The sequence below is a fragment of the Cornus florida genome, unplaced genomic scaffold (assembly GCF_030987335.1).
Source record: "Cornus florida cultivar Cherokee Brave unplaced genomic scaffold, ASM3098733v1 CherokeeBrave_3.0.0_Hap2_Chr05, whole genome shotgun sequence".
NCBI lineage: Eukaryota > Viridiplantae > Streptophyta > Magnoliopsida > Cornales > Cornaceae > Cornus > Cornus florida.
This window is the reverse complement of record NW_026775575.1, coordinates 82,684,088-82,704,949: the sequence shown is the minus strand read 5'-3', so window position 1 is coordinate 82,704,949 and position 20,862 is coordinate 82,684,088. Positions and strand designations below refer to the sequence as shown.

At 34.3% G+C, this 20,862-nt stretch overlaps 2 protein-coding genes across 2 annotated transcripts; both read right to left on the bottom strand.

Annotated features, from left to right (window-relative positions):
- Positions 1-8,624: 8,624 nt before the first annotated feature.
- Positions 8,625-11,088, bottom strand: LOC132307207 (probable protein phosphatase 2C 25). Its single transcript, XM_059804903.1, has 4 exons — positions 10,581-11,088; positions 9,584-9,922; positions 9,295-9,474; positions 8,625-9,191 (listed from the first exon to the last, which is right to left on the bottom strand). The coding sequence occupies exons 1-4, from the start codon at positions 11,031-11,033 to the stop codon at positions 9,030-9,032; spliced, it is 1,134 nt and encodes a 377-aa protein (XP_059660886.1). The 5' UTR covers positions 11,034-11,088; the 3' UTR covers positions 8,625-9,029.
- Positions 11,089-15,639: 4,551 nt separating this feature from the next.
- Positions 15,640-19,197, bottom strand: LOC132307206 (leucine-rich repeat extensin-like protein 5). Its single transcript, XM_059804902.1, has 4 exons — positions 18,754-19,197; positions 18,141-18,238; positions 17,939-18,004; positions 15,640-17,456 (listed from the first exon to the last, which is right to left on the bottom strand). Exons 1-4 carry the CDS (start codon positions 19,146-19,148, stop codon positions 15,949-15,951), a joined length of 2,067 nt encoding a protein of 688 aa, XP_059660885.1. The 5' UTR covers positions 19,149-19,197; the 3' UTR covers positions 15,640-15,948.
- Between the last annotated feature and the right edge of the window lie 1,665 nt (positions 19,198-20,862).

Below are 20,862 nucleotides of genomic sequence, written 5' to 3'. Positions count from 1 at the left end.
ATTTGTGTTTTGATTATCGTGATTTTTGGTTGGGGCGGTTTGTCGACGTCACGGATTGGGTGGCATTCAACATGTGGTCTTAAAGTTCATAACCGTGGTGGTTCGTGGAAGGATTTGGGTTGGCTCGACCATTTCTAAATTCTCATGTTTTTGGTTGGGGCTGCTGATTCAATGGACCACAGAACCATCATTCTTCATGCCGCCCTAAGATCAATTTTGGAACTTGGATACATTCTTATTATTATTTCTTAAATTGTGAATTAGAATTATTATTATTTTTTATTATTAACCCTTATTCAGTTTAACCGGAGGACAACTCTTATTATACTTTAATTTTAATCTTTTTCGAAATTTAAAGATACTTGGTTTAAAAAAAAAAAAGAGGGCTGATATTTAATAATTTCAAACGGCTGTGATCGGCTGATGCAGGATAAGATGTGTAGACTTGTTACACCAAATCACAGAACTGATGACATTCTGGGGTATCCAAGTAGGTCGCCAAAAAAAACCCCAAAAAACTAGTCCACCACATGAATTAAGAAAGGGAGGTGGGGACAGAGTTGTGTGTTGAGGCTGGGTTGGAACTTAAAGCGGGACCCACTTGTTTTCTGACGTGGCAGAAATTTGTAGGTCCACGTTAAGGCAACATGGAATGAGATGCTCATGCTCTTTGATGGAGATGCCAAATGCGTGTCGCGATGTGCCCACCATTTGCTGGTGTCTAGCCTCCGGAGAAGGGGCTTCGGTAGAAGTCAGTTGACGTGAACCACCAACCTCCATTCAATATATATATATATATATATATATATATATTTGTATGTAAATATTATATAAACCATATCTCTATATTCACCATTAACTAGTTAGGATCTTCTTTGTTTATTGAGGATCTTCTTTGTTTACTGGACTGTTCAATACACATAATATGATGGAGATCACTGCTTGTATACTACAAAGGGGTCATAACTTGTAATTTTGGTTTATGTAAATATAATATAAACCATATACCTATATATTTACCATTATATATGTTTGTGTATGCAGATGTCTCGATAATTCAGTTGTTAGTACTTTCAATAAATTTTAAAAGTACTAAACTTTGGCTCTTTATATCTATTAATCGAACTTCTAACTCTTCTTGTCTTTTAAAAAAAAAAAAAAATGTTAGTGTGTGTGTATATATATATATACATATATAGTTATACCTATCTTTTAAAGAATGTGACACCTCTTAATTCCTTAGCTACCACCTAATTAGGAAAACAACTCTGTCATCCCACCAAAATGTTTGGGACACTATAGGTGGACAGAATTGGGTAGGAGATAGGATAAAGAAAACTAGTGATGACCACAAATTTGATGAAGTGGTAAGGGTTTTAGTTATTGGGTATTTGGTGAATTTATACTTTCTTTCATGACGTGTACAAATTATGGGTTGCTAACTCTAAATGTTTGCCACCTGTCACAATTGGAAGGTTTTTGTAAAGGTCACACACCACGTGTAAAATGCTCAAATATTGAGGAAGCTTCATGGATTCAAACATGTATGTACATTTGGTGACTTGAAAAGGAAAGTACAGAGAGTGATGGTTTGCCACGTAAGATTGGTATGTTCAAAAATATATGGGGATGAGAATTAAATTTGTAGGTCATTGAAGAAGAAAGTATTTGGACAATTTTGTGTGTGTACAAATTAAATTGGTACAATTGGTGATTGTTAGGTCAAAACACAGTTACACCAAGAATGAAACATTTTTCATATTGCCAGCTAATTCGTTCTCACTTGTCAATGAAAGAGTTTAGTTATACCTTACAAAATAAATAAGAGAACCAAAAAAGAGAGCACTTATTTAATTTACAAAATTTAATGAACTCTTATATTTTAGTCAGTAAATGAATAATGATTTTTACGCCGAAGTCTTCAACTTGATTGAATTTTCCATGGTGGTCGGCTAAAGTATTTGATTGAAAACTTTAACTCAAATAGCATGTAAACTTATGTTATTTTGAATGTACGGTTTCAAATTCCAATTATGTTAATTTGAGTTTTTTGTTAACAAACATCTTAATCAAGTTAAAATTAGTATTTAGTCTTTTTAAAGATTATTTCAAGATTTCTCTTTCTCCCTTTCAATTTCGATTATTTTATTTTCAATCAAGGTCAGATGAAATCGAGGCACATTTACAACAATGTATTATATATTTATGACTTTTAATTATTGATATGATTGATTAACATCCATCAGGCTATTCTAAACACTAAGTTTGTTTCAAACAAATTAATTTGGGGTGGCACATTAATTATATCTTTTCTTTACAATTAGTGATAGAAATAAATTTTTTGTGGGTGAGCAAGCGACATTGATGATTGACAAAATATATTTATATTCTATAAGCTTTTAAAATTCAACTTCACAACAATTTCTTGAAGAGTAACCTTTTAATCTCACAGTGGTGACAACTTAAACAAATTGAGCACACCATAAGAACAAACTCAGCTCTAATATTATGTTGGAAAATATCAAATTGGGGCCTCAAAATTAGAATTTAAGAAAATTTCATTAAAAATTTAAATTGAATTCTCTCCAATTTCAATTCAAGATGTCAATTCAGTATTTTCAGACACAACATAATTGTATTTATTTAAAAATTGAAAAGGCCTATTTAAATTTGAAAAGGGGGAGAGGAGTTGTCTAAAAATAATTTTTCGAATAAATGTGCTTTAACAATTTCACCCGATAAAGAAAGAGAAATGGTGCACACAATTCAAATTAGATTGATTTTTGTAAAAATTGTAACCACAGTTTCAAAAAAATTAGAACTAATCCGATTAGGTAGCCAAATTCGACTCCATCTAAACCAATCCGAACTGCGTTAACAAATTAGATTTGAAAGCAATGTTTAATTGGTTGAATATATTCCAGAAAAATTGTTTGTTTTCACGCAACCATCAAAGTAAGTCGCTTTTCAAAACAAAAAAACCATCAAAGTAAGTTTCCAACAGGTAATGAAAAGGATATTTGAGACAACCTGTCTAACAAATTTTAGCGACGTTTAGGAGGGTTGTCGCCTGAGAGCAAGGCAAAAATCAAAATTGAAGAATCGTCGGACCAACAATACAACGTGAATTTGAACTAAACGGTTTTCGATCATTTCATAAATCGCAGCCGACATGCATAACTCACACTGTCACACACAGTCAATTCGGGTTTTTTTTTGTTCTGGTTCCTGCGTAACCAACTTCTCCTTTCATGTTTATGCATCTCACCTTTGTTTTTCATGAAATTTATAAATCTACTTTAGAATCAATTAAGATTGATATGACCCATATGGGAAAAAATTCCTTCGTATTATAAAATTTTTATACACGCTAAATTAACTGTTTTTTTTTTTTTTAATTATTATTTATTAGGGCTAAAATCACAAAACCTATTGTAGTTACCAAAAACTCCATATAAGCTCCCTCAATTAACAAATCACCCTCACAACTAACAAAAACTATCAAGTTGATTCCAATTCGTGTCAAAACTGTTAACTTCATGTGAATTGACAAAAATGACCTTTGATAACATAATATTATTTATAAAATTGAATGTGTAAATTTAAAATACCAAATATGCCCTTTAAATGAATTGGGGAAAATATACATACAATACTAAACTTAAAACAACATCGTCTTGCCCTGTACAGAAATACACATTGAATGTATCCCCCTCTCTCACCCCTCCTCTCTCCTCCCCTCCCGACATCGTTCTTGTCCGATCTTCCAAGCTTTCCGTAGGCAAAGCCCATCAGGGCAAAGCCCGGTCCACACATCTTCAAAGATTGATGTCGATGTTCCCATCTTCGTCGTCAGCTCTCAAGTCATCGAATCCCTCATCCTCCCTTTCCCCCCTTCCCCCCAAACCTTTAAAATCTGTTTTCTGTTCATGAAAGCGATTGGTAACTGCAATGAATCTCAACCTTAAGTCACTGCTGAAATTGACCATCACAAATACAAATTCTCAGTTCTGATCAACGCTGGAGCAGATCCGAATAGTAGGGACTTCGACGAACGGTCGGTGATGTCCCTCACCATTAAAAATTGATTGAATCTAATTGCACAATTCAAAACTGATTGAATTAAAAAATGAGTGAATCCAAACATGCATGACTAACTTGGTTGCCATCATGAATATAAATTTTCAGTTCACAGTTGCTCAAATTAGCAAGGTAACTTTTGTTTGCACCAATGTCTCTTTAGGGGTTGTGTGTGACGGGTAGTTGATGACTAATTTTGGAGAAATAGGTAATTGATGATGGTGGCGACGCCACTGCCGATGTCTGAATTCCCATTCTAAGATTGCGTCCACACCAATAAATCGGATCAACCCATATCACGTGCATCGTCAATTTCTCAACTCGCACCTGAATCAAAACCATTTATTTCTTTATCTGATTTCTCTCTTTTTGCTTTAAAAGTTCGAATTAATGATCAAACACTAGCATTTTTTTGTCGGTTATTGACCAAGCATTGTAGTTATTTTGTGTTGTGTGCCATGAGAGTAGAGGAAGAAGATGACGATGAAGAAAAACATAAAAGGATTTGGTGGATGTTGTTGTGCAACATTTTGTTCTTATTGAGGCAAATGCAAACTAAAGGTCTTCTATAAGGACAGTTAAGTCATTATGTAATTAAAAGGGCAGTATGGTCAGAATAGTATGCACGTGACTGTCACATGCTTTTCTCCCGTTAATTTTAGACGGCCACTTAATAGAATAGGGTGATTTGACAATTTTTAGAAAAAGATTAAGGAGTAATGTGATAGTTTCTTTAGTTGAGGGGTTAGTCGATAGTTTTTGAACCCTATTTATTAAGGCTCTATTTGGTTCTCATTTTGTTTTAACCCGAAACAAACAGCTATTTTGTTGTAGAGTATTGTGAATAGTAATCGGAATCATGTTTGGTAACGTCCATTTGTTGCAAGATTTTTGGAAGCATGTAAAAACATTTCGATAGTCCACATTGGGTCCAGTGGGCCACTGATCTTTTCCCTTATTGGTAGTTTTTATAGTAAAGTTCTAATAATTGTAAAAGTACCACCACTGAACCTATAAAATTCACAAAAACCCTTTTAAAAAACTTTCAAGATTCAAAGAATCCCTCATTTTCTAACTCATTGTCCAATAAAATTTTCAAAATTAAAAAATACCACTTTTTTCTCCTCAACCGAGTCTCACAAAATTTTTAAATATCAAAATTTAGAAAAGACCCCTCCTTTTGTATGTATTAATTTTGGTTCAAAATTTCTTGCCATACTATTGTTAACGGTTGCCCCTCCGAAATAAATTCTTGGCTCCGCCGCTGCTTTTCGTTAGTATGCAAAATAAAATATTTTTTACCAAACATGTTTTTTTTCACTATTTATTACTATTGTTTTAGACAAAAATAAAATTACCAAAAACAAAACGTGTACTAAACAAATCCTATCTGTTCAATGCAACCAATTCATATATATATATATAATTTATGACCTATCTGTTTTGAAAATATTTTTTCTATCATCTAAAAAGAATACAATAGATCAAAATCAAGAAAAACATTAGTTTACTTGCACGTACTTTTGTTATTATAATGCACCTTATCTTGTTAATTTCGGATATTGTAACATGCCTCTTTTTAAAATGTGTTGTTAGTTGATAAGATTTGTACAAAAGAAGACTTAAAATGTGTTAATCAGTGGTTCAAAATAATTTAATTTAATTTTCAACCATATAAACACATTTATAACATGTCCCACATGTGCCTAAGAGTGGGCATCTTTGTTTATTCATTGTTTTTTTTTTTTTTTTTTCCTAAGAACAATCAACTTCATTTGACCCATCAACTAACTTGTCCCCCCGCCTTACGATGCAAGTGCTGTTTTCATCATTTGAGGGATCCTTCTGGATATGAACAGAGCTTATGGCCTAACAATATGAAAACAGGAAAATCTCCCACAAGACCTGCTGGTTGGTCACCAAGCTCACACACATAATAATGTTTGGTGTGTATGCCTCAATATTTATCTCTCTCTCTCTCTCTCTCTATATATATAATAATGTTTGGACAAATTACAGATATATTATTTAACATTTTTTACTTTGATTTTTTCTAAACTCATTCGTGGAAGGTCGAAAAGTAGTTAAAAGTCAGTAACACTATTATACTAATAACATTATATTCTATTGCATTTTACAAGGAAAGGATAAAATTGTCATTTTATAAAATTTGGTCAACAAATTTGTAAGAAAAAAAACATACGCCAAATTTCAAAAAGATCAAAATAATAAACATAATTTATCCAAAGTTTAGGAAAGGTCAACATAATTTACCCATATATATATATATATATATATATATATATATATATATTTATGTATGTATGTGTGTGTGTGCATCTGTGTGTCTATATAGGCTTGGGCACAAAAACACACGCGACATGATAATGTAACACACAGAAAACCAACAAGCCCAAGTTGCATCTACAGTAGACTGAATGACTACACTAAGAGCGTGCCATGTCGAATGAGGCGGAGGCAAACCGTCATGTCACGTGCACTTCTTGGCAACATTTTGAGCACAAGGGGCAAGGGGGGCTTAATTTACGGACAGCTTATGACCATATAATGTGATTAATATATTTTTCTTAGTATTTTATTTCATTGTATATGTAAACATAGAATACTAAGTTGAAGATGCGAATATAAGATTTTCTGGTAGGCTTCTTCCCCTCGTACCATTAATTTGGTGGGGTTTTCGGAGAGCTTGTTTCCATTGCAATATTCTTCCAGTTTTCTGGTAGGGTTCGTGGACTAGTAATACACACAGTACACACAGTACCACATATTCTTAAGTTTAGGTTTGTTTAGGTGTTATAGAAGATTCTCCAATCGACAAGAATTAATTTTAGGTTCTTGAAGGAGATTCTTTGGATCAACAGGAAGTCGAAGGCTTGCAAATTAATCTGTAATTTGAACAATTACAGCCAAATGAAATTAAAAAAGAGGATAAATCTCTTTTGAACATGCTAGAATAGAATTAAATTCAGACAAAGTCTTCACATTCCATGCTTTAGTGATTTATAAGGATACTAATAAATAAAAGATTAATCACCTTAATAACTGATAATTTGTAATATAATTAGTGAACAAGGAAAGTCCATTTAGTGCTTAATATTGTACAAACAAGATCGCTCTGTCATGTGGACATAAGAGGAAATATTGAAATGAGTTTTAACATACTGAAGTCCTACAAAAAAAAAAAAAAAAAAAAAAAAATAATAATAATAATAATAATAAAAAATTTCTAATCATTGCACTAAGAATTTAAGAGAGGATTAGAAGTATCTTCTAATTACAGAAGGTCTGGAGTCTCGTAATATTGTACACCTTACTAAGGTGGCCTCTGGCCTGAAATTGTATTTTGGTATTTTCTTACTTTTTATGTAACCTTAATTTTATACTACAAGTATAGTGGAATAAGTTATTATTAGTTATTATTTTGAACAGACTGTAATTCGTTTGCTTTTTATTGTAGTGAAATTTCGACGATCCCATAAACATAACTTAGTTTTGATGAACAACGTAAATTTATTGGTCCCCCCGGGCGGTTTTCACAACAATCAAATGGGACTTTCTGATAATCAAAATGATTAATTATTATTTTGAACAGACTGTAATTCGTTTGCTTTTTATTGTAGTGAAATTTCGACAATCCCATAAACATAACCTAGTTTTGATGAACAACATAAATTTATTGGCCTTATTTGTATTCTTGTTGTCACGTAAATATGTGTCCTGCTTATGTTTTTGTTGTTTTTTTTTTCCCCCTGTTTTCACAACAATCAAATGGGACTTTCTGATAATCAAAATGATGATGAACAAAAAAATTTGGAAAATTTCAAAATAAGCAACCTGTGAAATAACTTTTGTAGAGCAAAGGTGGGAGTCAGTAGATCATGTTATTCTGAATTGTGTGAGGGTTTAAATGGTAAATGCATTGCATCAGCAATTAATTTTACTACCACCAGTTAAGGAGATAACATAACCACCATATATATCCGGAGGAAAAATCATATCCCAAGTATATATATACTTGAAGCTTATATTCATCTAATTCTTGGAGGTAAATTCAAGTTTTAGGATGAGGTTTACAATGATTCAAAATTAGATGGTGAAGGCAGAGCAACATGTCGTGCAATTTGTTCAAAGTGATGCAGAGAGGTGGGGGAAAATTGCGAAGTCTATTCAGTCTCAAGTTTGTGTTTTTTTGCCATCTAAAATGATGGGAAATTATTACATGGTCAAAGATTATAGAACCGGTCAATCACGTCCCGATAGACAAGCATTGTGATTTGACGAGATCATGTAGCGCCGGACCATGTAAAAATTTATTCAAGAGTCGTTATTCAAGAATGACTCTGCCGGTAAATGTTTGCATATTTTTAAAGAATACAACTTAGTCCTATATAGCCAGCTGGAGCTTGCGAGTCCAAGAGAGCATATGAGGTAGTAACTTGATCGCTCAGTAATATGTTGTTTCACCACAAAAAATAAGAAAAAAGAAAAAAGAAAAGTAACTATGACTGAATTAAAGCCTAAAATAGAAGAATCATAACCTAGATGAAATTTATAAAAGAATAAATTAATTTACAAATAGGGGTCAATAGAATTTCAATGAATAAAGAATATGTATAAAAAATAATTTAAACGCGTTTCTGTGTTTGATCATTCTCCAAAAAACTGCAAAAAAGGTCAAACAACTACGCTAGATGAGGCTCTTCCATTAAAACATATACCTCCTCCATCATCTTCGTCATCATCAACAACTAACAAAATCACTATGTAGTAATACCCCACCACTAAACAGCAACTACTGAGAGTCTGGCCTTTAACCCCTAATAGGGTAAAGGATTTACTTTGAAAAGAAAAAAACGCAGGCAGGAGAACTTTTCTGTCAAGTTATATAAATTAGGGTAGCTAATTCTCCAATAAAAAGCCGACGACCATCAATGATATTTTTCCAATTGAATCAGCATCACACTAATATCATCGAAGGAGCCTCGCGAAACGGAGAGGTCTGCAAGCATTTTACAAGCTGACAGAGGTTCTGGCTTGTCAGTTCCTAAGCACAAAGGACGAGCAATATCGACAGCTTCCTGATTGCTAACCTATAAAACAAAGGGAAGAAGGGGTCAATTAAAGTTGCCCACAAGGAATCACCAAAAATAATACTAATATATAAGAATATAAATTCAATTTGTAATCCATTACCTTATCCCACAAGCCATCAGAAGCAAGGAGTAAGAATTCGAAGTCCGGTTTGATTTTAAAAATTTTTGTTTCCGGTTCTGCTATTACCCATTGTTTAAGGTGGCGATCTCCAATTCCTCTGGACACAGCCAGAGATCCCTGAATTCGCCAAACACCACGGCAACAATCGACGTAGCCACCCTATAAATGATATCACAAACCAATCAGTTGCAATTCAGATGCTACCAGCATTTCATTTCAGACAGAGGGAAAAGAAGAACATCTAAAATAAAAACAACTAGCTGCTCACCGTGGTCTCAATTCTATCCTTCTCGTCTTCCCTTGAAGGGCGGTGATCAGATGTGAGGGCCTCAGCAACCCCACCCCTGCTCATCACGGCACGGCAGTCACCAGCATTAGATACCACGAGGTTACCTTTTCTGATAAGTGCTGTGACACAACATGATCCCCCGCGGACATCTTCCTTCAGAAACTCGGTATCTGTTTTCAGATAACCATTTTTAATGGCTTCCTCAACCTCTCCTTCATCCCTTTGTTCCAATTCATCTAAAATGTTTTTATTCAAGTTCTCTGCTGCAAACACAGCAGCTTTTGCACCTCCATGCCCATCAAAAACACCAAAAAAAGCCTGCAAAATAAAAAGGGGAGGGAAAAAAAACTGTATATCAGATTTTGGTTTCATCAAGTTCATATAAATAACATATTACCAAGTACAAGTAAAAGGCCTGCAACAATTTCTTTCAAACCTGAACTTCAATTTTTTTTTTTTTTTTTTTCCCACAAGATTCAATTACTTACTAGAAAATTCTTCCACAATTTTTTAATAATCCAACTTGAGTACAGTATCATTAATGATTTGTGAGTTCCCTAAGCCTCCATTAAAAGCTAATTTGTAATAGAACACTTCCAGGTAGATCCTAAAACTTTCTCAAAAATAGAACTCAGGAAAAGAAATTGGCAGAAAGTACTCCCAGTTTAGAGCAGTAACACTCGATTTATCTCCAAAGACTACTTAATCATGAAACTATACTAGCCCTAGGGAAAATAACCTCTTCACATTCAATATTGTTTTTTGAACTTATTTTAGGAAAAATTTCAGTATAAAGACTAACGGTCAAATTCCCACAAGGTAATGTAAACAACAACAAAAGTCTTCAATCAAACAAATCTCCTCAAAAAGGTTCCAATTTGTAGAATACAATCACCAAAACTATCAATTTTCACAAAGCCAATAATGAAATTATTATTACTTTCATTAAAAAAATAAAAGCTCTAATCTTTTTTACCTGTTTAGGATCTCCTTGAAGATCAAGGGCAGCAGAGTACCGATCCTCCATGGCCTCTCTCCTCCCTCTCTTGCAGTACACAGAATACCCATCCCTCTCAACCTCCACCGACTCCTCAGCCGCGGACGGCGTCGCCGGACAACCACCAGCAAAGCTCCACGAAGCAATCGGAATATCGAGCCGCATCGGCCTCTTCCTCTTTTGCAGCGTCGGAGAAGACAAAGAAGAAGACGACGACAACGACCCACCGTCCGTAGAAGCCCTAGCGAGTCCACTGAGAGGTGGTGGTTTCAGCAGCCGGAGCCTGAGCGGCGACGACGGCGACGACGAGGAGGGCGATTGAGAGATGGTTTCGGGGGATGAAGAGATGGAGGAGGATTTGCAGAAGAGAGAAGAGGAAACCCTAGATGGAGAGAAGACAGGGGAGCTCGAAATCGCAACGGTACAAGACATTCTGTAACGTCCTAATTTTTTGTGTGTTCTGATTTTGTTGAGAGGAGAGAGAGAGACAGAGGGCTATTTATATATGGAGATGGATGTGGGTTTGTCATGGTAGAGAGTCAAAGTGTGGGTCTACGGGCCTAGGCCCATCTCCGTGTTATAAGAGCGTGTTTTGATTTTGCCAAATTTTCAGTTTTCCAAGTCATGTATTGACTTGTGATTGGGACACCACCCTTTCCTATTCTTTCAATGCTCTTATAATTTATTCCTAGAATATTGAATTATGGTTATAGTTATTTATTTATTTTTTATAATGTTCCCAGGATTCTGTATGATTTGTACTTCTTAAAACAAAAGTGTCTAGCAATTGACTAATCCTTCACATTATTTATTTATTTTTTTTAAACCTGAGCTACTGGTACATTGGTACTCCTAGGGATGACGATCTCTCCCATTCAGCGGGTTTTTGCCCTGCCTAATCCCTAATGAATTGAATTTAAAAGTTTCTAAATGAATTTGGAACGGATATGATAAAATAATTGAAAATTCGAATCGGGCTTGGGACAGAGGCGGATTTAGTGATGAACCCACCCCAATCCCGCCTCGATTATATATGTACTTTTAAAAATTATATATATATATAAATCTAATATATATTTAATATTTTTAAGACCTTGTTACTTAATTTAAAGTATATTAATATTCACGAAGAAGTCTTTAGTAATTTAAAAGCTGGGCCAATTTGTTTATCAGCCCAATTTGATCGCATTAGGACCATTGGGTTAATTTTTTTTTACTAAATAATAAAAGTGGCATAATCCGCCCTCACCTCGCAATTAAACGGAATATGCGGGACGGAGTCGGTACTTTGTTTGCCGAAATAAAGACGAGAATGATATACCAATTACAAACCCGTTCTGGAGTATGAACGGAGTTAGTATGACGGATTTTCTAACGAAGCGTAGTAAGGTTTAGTGAAACCCGCCCCAACTCAGCCCCGTTGCCATCTCGATTAAGGAATAATTGTTTACACGAAGGAAGTGCATCCCCTCCTCTTTGGAGGGGTGTGGAGGGGTTCTCTGTGCAAAACTATGTTGTTTTGGTGTACAAGTACGGAACCAACACAGGTATTGTGTTGTGTGGGACCCACCTTAAGGCTCTGTATTGCACCAAAACGACTTTGTTTTGGTTCACAACATCGTGCACAAGCCCCTTCCAAACACTAGGGGTTCTGGTCCTTGAGCTTGTCTGTACCACCAGACGTATGAGTATTGTCTTATAATTGCGCAATTGTTGATTTTGCAATTATACATAGTTATATTGGAATTTGGTGCATCTTATGCCTCTCATTTTTTATTATTTATTTATTTATTTATTTTTTTACTTACAGCTTTTGAAGGAAGTTGATTTCAAATATGCTAGAAGGTATGCAAATGTAATTTTCAGTGATTATAGATAAATGATGATTTCAACTGTGCTATGGAAACAACGTTTGAACTACCCTCAAGATATATAAAGTGTTACTAAACATCATGTTTTGATATATGATGTTCTTCGAAAGTAAAATGAGGTGTTACTAATCATGTTTTGATATATGATGTTCTTGGAAAGTAAAATGAAATATATTTATATTTTTGTTGATAGGTTCTCAAAGCACCCCATAACTCACGATGAGGCACATGAAGTGGCAAAATTTATGTGAGTCGAGAGTCTTGCTATTAAGCTATCCTTTGAAATTAGAAAAATAAAATATTTTAAGTTATGTTTAAATCATTTTTTTGTATGATATTAAATTTTGAGAATGATGTTAATGTATTTTTTGCAACTTCATCAAATTGCCATGTTTTGTTTGTATTTGCATTGTCAAAAATAAAAAATAAAAAATAAAAATAAAATAAAAATTAAAACGATGTTTGAAATTACCGAACTCACATATTAAAATTAAAATTAGGATAAATATTATTAAGATTTTGAATTAAATTTCACTTCCATTTTAATTCTAAAACATTGATTCGTTGTTATCAAATACTCCGTACAACATAAAAATGCATTTGATAGCATAATGGACATTTGTGAGAGCTCATAATTATTTAACTAAATATAAAAAATAAAATAAATAAAAATATAAAAAATAAAAGAGAAACAAGGACATGGTAGAATGTAGTGATTGGTGAGAGGGGCAATAGTGTCCTTTTAGTGCATGAGAAGGCGCCCCAGATGAAAAGGAAGAGACGAGATGAGTGAGTGGTGTTAATAATGTGGCGCTACAAAAAAAACAATAAAAAGTCAACACTTTTTATGTTTGGATTTTAGGGAACGAGTTTTGACTTATAGACCATAGTGAACTCATTTTTCTTAGCAGCAAAGACACAGGTTGGCGCGTTTTTAATCAGCGGGCTGAACTGCCCAATTACCGTTGTGGATGATGACATTTTGGCATTGCGCGTGACGGCTGCAGGACACCGTGTAATGTGTTTTCCGACATGGATAGGATAAAAATGAAACTTCGACACCGCATAATCCTAAAGAATTATTTGCATTTAACATGAAAAATCCTCTCTTTCCTCGTTACTTTCCCTCATCCCTCTCTCCCCTTCGTGTTACTTTCCCTCTCCAGTCTCCACTCTCTTTATACTCTCGACCCAAATCTGTTTCTTGATTAATTTAAATTTGTGTCCTTTCTCCCTCATCTCGTATACATATAGAGAGAAAACTGGAGATTAGATTTTAAATTGGGAGAACTGAAAGAGATTAAATATTAGAGCGACATAAAAGTTCAATAAGAATACAAATGGTTATAAATGACCCAAGATAGACCGTGAAAAATGATTTACGAATTTTTTTTTGATAAATCAATTTGGTCATTTAGGAGTAAAATGATTTACATGAAGAATAATTTTCTAATCTTGGAGTCTTTCAAATATCAAAAAATGAGGAAAATTATTTCTGAAAAATATTTTACGGTGAAACAAACAAAGCCTTAAAGTCAAAACAGATCACAAAAAATGAGTAACAAAATGAGAAAAAAAAAAAAAAAATTACAAAAGACAAAATAAAAAAAGTGAAGAAAATTAAATATTTGACTCTTTATTAAAGTTTTAAAAAAGAAAGAATAGAGAGAAGGAAAAAAAGTTTTAAAAACAGTTTTGATACCAAGTTAATTGTGTGTATATAGATATTATAGAATTAGCTAATATATTTATAACATACTAGTATACTACACTGCAATGCACAATGTAAAATTCAACAATTTGTATCACTAAATCATATTTGAATAAGGTTTTTACAAATCACAATCCGAAAAAGAATATAATATAAAAAGAAAACAATTTGAAACCTTTTAGAAGCCAAAAGAATAATTTTGAAAAAACAAAGAACATCCAGATAATTATGAAGACTCGAGTTTCGTTTGTTTGGACGTAAAATATTTTTTTTATTTTCTGTTGTTTGGTTGTCGTAAAACATTTACAAAGAAAAAAAAATATTAAAATTTAACAAAAATAACTTATCCATCAATTTCCAGCAAACGTAAACCTTTGTCAAACACCAATAAAGTAAAAATAAAAAAATATTTTTCACGTCAAGTGATAGAATACCCAAGGTAAACTGGCGACATGTGAGTTGGCTACTTTGAAATTCCATTATTGGTACTCGTATTAACTTGAAAAAATTATGATTTGAGGGTAACATTTCCACGAACAAACACCTTCAAGAAATTACATCCCTAATGATGTTTAACATCATGACGACATTTTCATTTTATACGTTCGTGCGGAGACCACTCCACCAGTACAAAATGACGAAATGTGAACATGAAAATTGAATGCAACCCTAAGACAAAGAGCTGTGACTTTTCAAATGTATAAACATACACACAAAAAAGATAGAAAAATCTATATGTAGGATCAAATGACGTAATGTGAACATGAAAATTGAATGTGAGCTATGACTTTTCAAATGTATAAACATACACACAAAAGATAGTAAGAAATGTGTGTTTATATAATCTATATGTAGGATCAAATTAGTATCGGAGCCAAAAATTATTATCCATATTCAATTTGTTTAGATAATAACTATCGGATTCGAATTATTGGATCAAATTCCCATCCGTTGAATGCAATTAGACTTTTCAAAGTTAAGAAAATGCATTATAAATTTTTACTTGTACATTCAACTAATAGCAATCAACCTTTATCTGCTGAATTATTAGTGTAAAATAAAGAACCTCAATGTTCCAACGATTTGATATTTATTCCTTATTCACACATCTTACTAGTAAAAAGATGATTTTTTTTTTTCATTAGCAGTAAAAAGATGATTCTCGCTATAAAAGTGAAGAATAGCTATGAAAATGTTTCAAACACAAAAGGTATCCTTTTCAACTATTGCAGGGTTATATGGTTAGTTACTCATTTCAATAGTTCAAAGCCATCAAGTAAGGATAAAATGAACAACTAAACGAAAAAGAAAATAAATAATGGAGTTGTATACCATTATTAGTGTTTGTTTCATTCCTCTTTAAATAAATTTATAATTTTAAAATAAAATAACACAACTGTTTTTTGAAAAATCAAATAAGTTTGTGCAGCAGAAACCAAAAAGGGACACGAAGACGTGCTTAAGAAAGAATTGTGTCATTTTATTCCATAAAAACAATAAAGTCAAAAGTCTATGATCAACTCTCAGGAAGGTTAATCCAAAAATAAAGCAAAAACAAAAAAAGCAAGCACCAGGAAGTAAATAACAAAGCACCAACCATAAACAGTTCAAGAGATACATAAACACCTTAGTTATTTAGTAAAAGTATACTGGCAGGTGATGCTTACCTTTAGGCACCAAAAAACCTCAAACAGTGGGACTGATATTGCAAACCTTCTGCTGCTTTGAAACTTCAAGATCTCTTTTGATACATTACTTCCATACTCTAGAAGTTCCTATTTGCCACAGCCTCAAACTCTCCATTGGACGTATCACCTGACTGGTGGTCTCTGTTTGGTGAATTCCCCATGTCTCTAGCATTTGATGAGCCCCAGCCTCGACGGTCAATACCCTGAACATTCCCGGTGTTCGTGTAATCAGACATGTGCCCACCCTGGTAGCGTTCGTTCGGCTCATTTCTTGAGCTTGTGTAATGAGGCGTGCCCTTATTTTGGTATTCTCCATTTGGCATTGATCCCATATCACTTGCCCAATTTGGACCATCTCTTGGTTGAACATTTCCCATATTGTTATATGGGTCGCCCTGATGTTGCACAGGATGCGACATTCCCCTATTGTGGAAATCTTGATTTTCAATTGGATGTGGTGGCACACTCCTATTGTAGACATTTTGATTCTGCTTTGGTGGTGTAACATCTCTGTTGGGGTACCTCTGATTATGCACTGGGAGAGGACTGTTCCTGTTCAGATATTCATTGTTCTGCAATGGTTGGGACACATTCCTATCCTGCAAATTGAGGTCGTTCGAGGGAGGTCTCATCTCGTTTCTCTGGTAATTCCAGTTATGAGTTGGAGGTTCCATGTACCTATTTGGGACCCCTCTATTAGCCATGGGAGGAGGAATCTCCCTACTCTGGAAATCTCGATTCTGTATTGATTGAGCATAATTATTTTGATAGTCGTGGCTTTGCATTGAAGGCAGCACATCCCTGTTCTGGAAACTATTGTTTGACGCTTGAGGTGGAATGCCAGTTCTCTGAACATCAGGATTCTGCATTTGAAAGGGCATGTCCCTGCTTGCTGGAGGGGCCTGACTTTGGTAAATTGGTGTGGATGCGAAATTCTGGTTTGGAAGACTTGGTGGGGGTTTTGGTGTTGACGGTGGTGGTAGTGGGGGTCGCACATTCTGAGCTGGAATATTACCATTTGAGAAATTTGGCATTGGAGGGGATTGATTTTGGTAATTTGGTGTAGGTGCGAAATTCTGGTTTGGAAGACTTGGTGCGGGTTTTGGTGTTGATGGTGGTGGTAGTGGGGGTTGCATATTCTGAGCTGGAATATTACCACTTGAGAAATTTGGCATTGGAGGGGATTGATTTTGGTAATTTGGTGTAGGTGAGAAATTCTGGTTTGGAAGACTTGGTGCGGGTTTTGGTGTTGGTGGTGGTAGTGGGGGTCGCACATTCTGAGCTGGAATATTACCATTTGAGAAATTTGGCATTGGAGGGGCTTGATTTTGGTAATTTGGTGTAGGTGTGAAATTCTGGTTCAAAGCACTTCGAGGGTTTGGCTGCGACGTCGGTGGCGGTGGAGGAGGTTGCATATTTTGACTGGTCATATTATCTCTTCTCTGAATGTTCCTTGGCCTGTCTTCTCTCCTTCCCCTGGTCTTGTTGTTGCTGTTCCTTCGTAATGAGTCATTATAGTTCCGTACCCACGTCTCATGGTACATGGGGTCATAAGGAACAGCTTGACCGTCGATGAAAGGCTCCCCTGCAAAACCGATAGAAAATACACGATGAAATAAAGATAACAAAAGTCAAGTAGAACCAAGATAGATACCTTAAGTAGAAGAATAAACAGCACCATTGCACAAAAGGGATACGTGGTCATTATGTCATTTCCATTAAAAAAGCAAATGATTGTCAATAACATTTTTATTCTTTCAAGTTACATTTAAATTCAACACAAAAGAGAATCAATTATTGATTAAATAAAATTATACATGAATAAACCTCCTCAAGTTGAATTATGAACACAATTCAACCACAAAAAAATAATAAATAAATAAATAATGGATCACGAAATACACTATATCTTACACTAATACCTAAACTCAACAAAATATAGCCATGAATTAAATAATAGAAGTGACCTGCATGAGAGAATTCAAACCTCAACCCAATCCAACATGGCCGGGTTTGCTCACGCTGTCCTAATGGAATTGAAAACAGAATGTTGACGAGTAAACTCACCTCCATAGTTCTTGTTCTTAACATCAAGATAAGAATCTGGAAGAACCCACCTAACCTTTGGGAGCTCTGCAAGCAAAAAAAAAACTACTAATCACCCAAAAGCAATGCACCCAACACCATGATATATATATATATATATATATATATATATATATATATATATATATATAAATAGAGATATTGAAAGAGGAAGAGAGAGTACCCTTTATCTTGTAGGAAAGCTCCTCCGACACAATGCACCCAAAAGCAAAATAATGTCGAGTCGAGACAGAGTAAATCTTCATTCGAGCTTCCTCTTCACTACAACAGTTTCCAAATAGAGTTCCCATATCAATTGAAGGCCAAGCAGTAAAACAAAATATCCGCCACAATGATAAGATTTTACAACATTTTATGTAAGTCTGTGTGTTCATCTTCATTACACTTCCATTATAAAACCAGTAAGTTAAAAAACAACAGTGATCATTTTTGAAATTTTATTAGGCCTAAAGAAATTGAAATGACAGCTCGTGTTAATTATAAATTGAGTGGAGATGAAAAAGAACACCCAAAATTGTGTGAAGACCACACAGTTGAATTTGTTGATTCTCGATAGGTAGCTAACAATGGGCTCCATCAACCTATATATATGTGCAATTAGAAACACATACACACAATTATACAAGCATACATAAAAATAAACCCCCATTGATCAAATTTCACCACGTTTCCGTGCAACATTTGAAGATATCAAATTGGTTCCATCAAGCATACACAAACACATACATATAGATGATAATTGGGTGTTCGTGAATCTATTTACATACTTCAATTACCTGCCAAGAACCTGAGCTAGGGTTTTGATATAACTATCAATGATCTCATCGCGGACCAGATTCGAGTCAGGAGGCTCCACGACAACGAGCCAATGCTCGAAGTCGCAACCATCCAGAAGTATCGTCTCTTTCGGAGGTCTGTTGCTCGAATCGTTCGTTGTTCGCGTGGCCATCGAACGAACACCCAAAACCCCATTCTTCAAACCGTTGATCGAAATCGAATTCGAGGGCAAATTGCAATGAGAGACCAAACATCTGATGTCGATTCGACTCTGGGTTTGCGAAAGCTTCGAAGAGGGTGAGGAGGATAAGCGAGTTATGGTTGTGTTGGTGTTGCGATACGAGTCGAGTTGGTGTCTCAGAGAGGCTAGGGTTAGGGTTCGCCGACGAATCATTTTCTTCTTCGTCGGTCGCTGCCGAAGCCTCTCAAAAAACCCTGAAATAGAGCTGTGATTTGCGAAATGCTGTGACAGCAGGGTTTAAGCGTCTTGTGTGTGTATTCAGGTGTGTGTTTGCTGTTGGTACGAGTATTAGAAGGGAACCGATCTCGGCCGTAGGATTGGTATACCTCCATTGTTTGATTCGCGATTTACGTCCACGGATCATTTCTTGTTTAATGGACTCTGAACTGAAGTTGGTTGGGGTTTTTGGACAATGAGGGCCTACGTAGGCCCAGTTAAAGTGAAAAATCCAGTAATTGTGGAGGTCTGAAAATGGTCCAGGTGAAGTGGGCTTCTTTTAGAGCTCATGCTGTGAGTTGTTTGATGGGCCTAGTGCTAATATTTCAACTAAGCTTAGCATTTCTTTTTCTTTTTAAATTTTTTTCTTCTATATAATTATATAGTTTAGTCTAGTAGACCTTAGTCACACAATTCGTCCAAAGAGGTCCCGTTCTCAAGCACTGCACGTGAATTTGCGATTTAGGAATTTAATTTTTGCAATTTGCGAATTTGTTTTCTTAATTCGTGATTTTCATACATATTTACCTTATATAATTAAATTTATTAAAGTCCCAGTGATATCAAACACCTATATTACAATATATGCATTTATTACTCACTCTATTACTCAATGTATACATTAATTACTTAAACTCCCTGTATGACATTGATATACTACCATATCTATATATATATATATATATATATATATATATATATATTAATTATACTTGTTTGAAAATATACCACTAAAAAACTTTCATATTACAAATAGATCATGCATCTATTAGTGAGAAAAGTTAGCTTATTTATTACCTATATTATTAATGAAATAAATAATAATGAATATATTTGCATATTGATTTAAATAAATATAAAATATAAAATATATACATCATTTTATTTAAACCTAATATACAAACGCTCTCAAGACGTTCTCACTCCCGCCCTCATGCTCACTCCTGTTTGACTTAGATCTAGACAATCTTGATTCTGTTCTATTTAGGATGGTAAATTTAGTCAAACTAAACTATTTCATGTTCATTTTTGTGTTCCACAAATATATAATATAATCAGAGGATGTATATAAATGAAATTGAACCAATCATGGTTTTGTTCTATTTAGGATGGTAAATTTAGTCAAACTAAACTATTTCATGTTAATTTTTGTGTTCCACAAATATATAATATAATCAGAGGATGTATATAAATGAAATTGAACCAATCATGGTTTTGTTCTATTTAGGATGGTAAATTTAGTCAAACTAAACGATTTCATGTTAATTTTTGTGTTCCATAAATATATAATATAATCAAAGGATGTGTATAAATGAAATTGAACTGTTCTCCGTTAGTGTCTCGTTATAGTATGTTTGAGCAATAGATTCCTGTTGTCGCCCCACCATTGTATTTGTTGCTATCGTCTCTGTCCCTCTCATCTCACCTGTTTGTTTTATTGAGCATCATGGCACTGAAATTAATTAAGTTGCAACTTGTCTACTCGGCAATATTCAAAGATGAGTTAAGAAACAGAAAGAAAAAAAGAAGATATTTTGAACTGTTAACAATCATCTATTTCAAAAGTTTAAGTTATTAAAGAGGGTGTAATTTTAATATTTATATCCTTCAACACGCCCCCTCACGTGTGTTCTTTTTTTAGTTCAACACG

Excerpts from the sequence above, each read along its gene's own strand:
- LOC132307207 (XM_059804903.1), bottom strand. The coding sequence starts at position 11,033 with ATGTCTTGTACCGTTGCGATTTCGAGCTCCCCTGTCTTCTCTCCATCT. Across the intron at positions 9,923-10,580 it reads TTCAAGGAGATCCTAAACAG|GCTTTTTTTGGTGTTTTTGA; the intron begins GTAAAAAAGATT and ends TTTATTTTGCAG. Across the intron at positions 9,192-9,294 it reads CTGATGGCTTGTGGGATAAG|GTTAGCAATCAGGAAGCTGT; the intron begins GTAATGGATTAC and ends TTTGTTTTATAG.
- LOC132307206 (XM_059804902.1), bottom strand. The coding sequence starts at position 19,148 with ATGATTCGTCGGCGAACCCTAACCCTAGCCTCTCTGAGACACCAACTC. Across the intron at positions 18,239-18,753 it reads CTAGCTCAGGTTCTTGGCAG|TGAAGAGGAAGCTCGAATGA; the intron begins GTAATTGAAGTA and ends AAACTGTTGTAG. Across the intron at positions 18,005-18,140 it reads GCTTTCCTACAAGATAAAGG|AGCTCCCAAAGGTTAGGTGG; the intron begins GTACTCTCTCTT and ends TTTTGCTTGCAG.